Raw genomic sequence first — 2,391 nt, forward strand, 5'->3', positions numbered from 1 at the left:
ATCACCAAGAACTAAAAAAAATCCAAACTAAAGTTTTTAATAATCACCCAAAATTTTAAAGAAAAAAAAGTCAAAAATCTTTTTTAAAAAATTCAAGAAGTTTTAAAGAAAAAAATCTGCAAGAATAATAAAAGAAAAAAAAAATTAAAAATCCCCAAAAATTAAAGAAAAAAAAGCCAAAAAAATTTTCCAAAGAAAACATGTCAAAGGCATAGTAAAATTTAATACAAAATACAGCCAAATAAATTAAAGTTAAAAAAAAAGAAAAAAGTGCATAAAAAGCATCAAAATAGAGCTCGATCTTAAAAAAAGATCCCCCCCATGTTCTTAAATCCTACAAACTCCCCTGCTGAGGTAAGAAATTAATCAGTATTTAAGAATAAGACGCTGCGTACCTTGTAGACGTGGATCGGGATGTCGATGGCGATGTAGATCAGGTCTCCCAGGGCCAGACTGGCGATCAGAGCGTTGGGTCCGTTCCACATGCTTTTATTTTGGGAGATGATCCTGAGCAGGGTGGCGTTTCCGACGATCCCCACAGCAAATATGACGCAGGACAGCACCGTGTTGATGTACTTGAAGGCGGTTTGTATCGACGTGGCCTGCAGGCAGCTCGGCAGCGACATCGGGCGCACGCGGCCCACCACGGAGGCGTTGGAAGAAGACGAGTGAGATTTTCTGTCGTGTTTGTGTTTCATCTTGTTCGTGTGTTTGGTTTTTCCTCTCTCCAGGGGGGCCGGCGGCTTGTTCACGGTCTCTTGAACCAGGTGGGGTTCTCCATCCGAGGTCTGGATCAGGTAGTCCAGTCCAGGTCCCAGAGGTGGGTCGATGCTGTGGAGGTCGGGCAGCTCCAGCGTCGTCAGATCTGAGGAGTTACTGTGGCAACCAACGGGCACGACAAACACCGAACACCAGACGACCAGCAGAGAGGTAAACACCCCAGGCATGGACGGGATCCTTGAACCCGCCTTGAATCCAGAACCTTTTTCAGTGACCCCAGAAACCATCCTGGATCCTGATGTGACTCCTGAACCTGTAGAACTTGTCGTATAGCTGCAGCACAAACCCTCGAACCCAGTTTAGACCTGTTTCTTACTGCAAATTCAAATCCAGTTCCAAAACCTCTAATTTCAGGAGTTTTCCCTCAAAACCCAAATGCTGAAAGTTCAAGACCTTCGAGAAGTTATCCAGGTTGATTTGATCAGCGTAGAGAACGTCAGTGGTTATCAGATGAATTTCAGGGCTCTGAGAAAATCTGTGGAGGAAAATTTTAACAAAAAAGGCTGATAAGATGCTGCAGCAAGGATAAAAATGTAACTATGGAGATATTTTTGAAGATTGAATCTCGATGATCTGTGTTTCGTTCTTTTTTTGAACCACCTGTAGCGATAAGCCAGCCCGTTCTCACTCCAAAGTTGTCAAATATTGCCGCTTTGACAGTGCTTTTGGCATAAGATCCAGACTCCAAGAGCCACCTTTCAAGTCCACGTGATACGTCACTGGATGGTGTCAGCCAGACAAAATGGGTCGCTGTATTGTTATAAGCTGACAGACAATCGGCAGCACCTATCACGGCAGCATGATACGCAGCCTGGCAGAACCTGTCCTGTCTGCATGATACGCCAAAGAACGGGTCGCTGTATTATTATAAGCTGACAGATGTTTAGCAGCACCTATCACGGCAGCATGATACGCAGCTGGGCAGAACCTGTCCTGTCTGCATGATACGCCTAAGAACGGCGTCAGGTTAAAATGTTGCCGGTTACAACATAATACAAGAAGCACGGAGGTCCCTTTTACGTCGTCCACTGTTTGTTTGCGGCAGATTTAAATAAAACAGAGCAGCTGTGTCTCAGTTTCAGTTTGTAAATGTCCTCTTTATAAACCCGGACTGTTTGGACTGAAGCTTGTAAAGTGAAGAGTTTGAAAAGTTTGTCTGTTAAAGGTTACAGCTTAAAAGCACCTACGTGGGTCAAAGCTAATACTCGTGAAATTATGTCCCAAACACGTATTTTGAGGTTTTGAAAGTAGTTACAGGAACTTAAAACTCAAAACAGTTGTAAATTATCTCTAAACCCAAACCAAATTATCTCAGCTTCAAAGACATAGCAAGACGCCAATAATCAACAAAAATACATGAGCCAGAAATTAGCAAGAAGTTTGAAAAAAATGTAAGAAAATAAACTGAAAATAAATAAATAAATAACAAAGGCAAGATATATCCAGAGTCAGAGTAATTCTAGATAAATAAATTTAAATTTAGCAAAAATGAAAACAAAAAAAGATGCAAGTAACAAACAACAACAAAAATAAAACTGGAAATTAAATAAATAAATAAAACAAGGAAACGACCTGATGAAAAAAAAGCAGTTAAAAAAATTATAATAATTC

At 40.9% G+C, this 2,391-nt stretch overlaps 1 protein-coding gene across 1 annotated transcript; it reads right to left on the minus strand.

Annotated features, from left to right (window-relative positions):
• Positions 1–395: 395 nt before the first annotated feature.
• LOC121965838 (endothelin-1 receptor-like) lies at positions 396–1,252 on the minus strand (the record flags this gene model as incomplete). Its single annotated transcript, XM_042515955.1, has 1 exon — positions 396–1,252. A coding segment is annotated over exon 1 (612 nt), but the record flags the coding sequence as incomplete, so codon positions are not given.
• Positions 1,253–2,391: the final 1,139 nt, after the last annotated feature.

The sequence above is a fragment of the Plectropomus leopardus genome, unplaced genomic scaffold (genome assembly GCF_008729295.1).
Source record: "Plectropomus leopardus isolate mb unplaced genomic scaffold, YSFRI_Pleo_2.0 unplaced_scaffold21856, whole genome shotgun sequence".
Lineage (NCBI taxonomy): Eukaryota > Metazoa > Chordata > Actinopteri > Perciformes > Serranidae > Plectropomus > Plectropomus leopardus.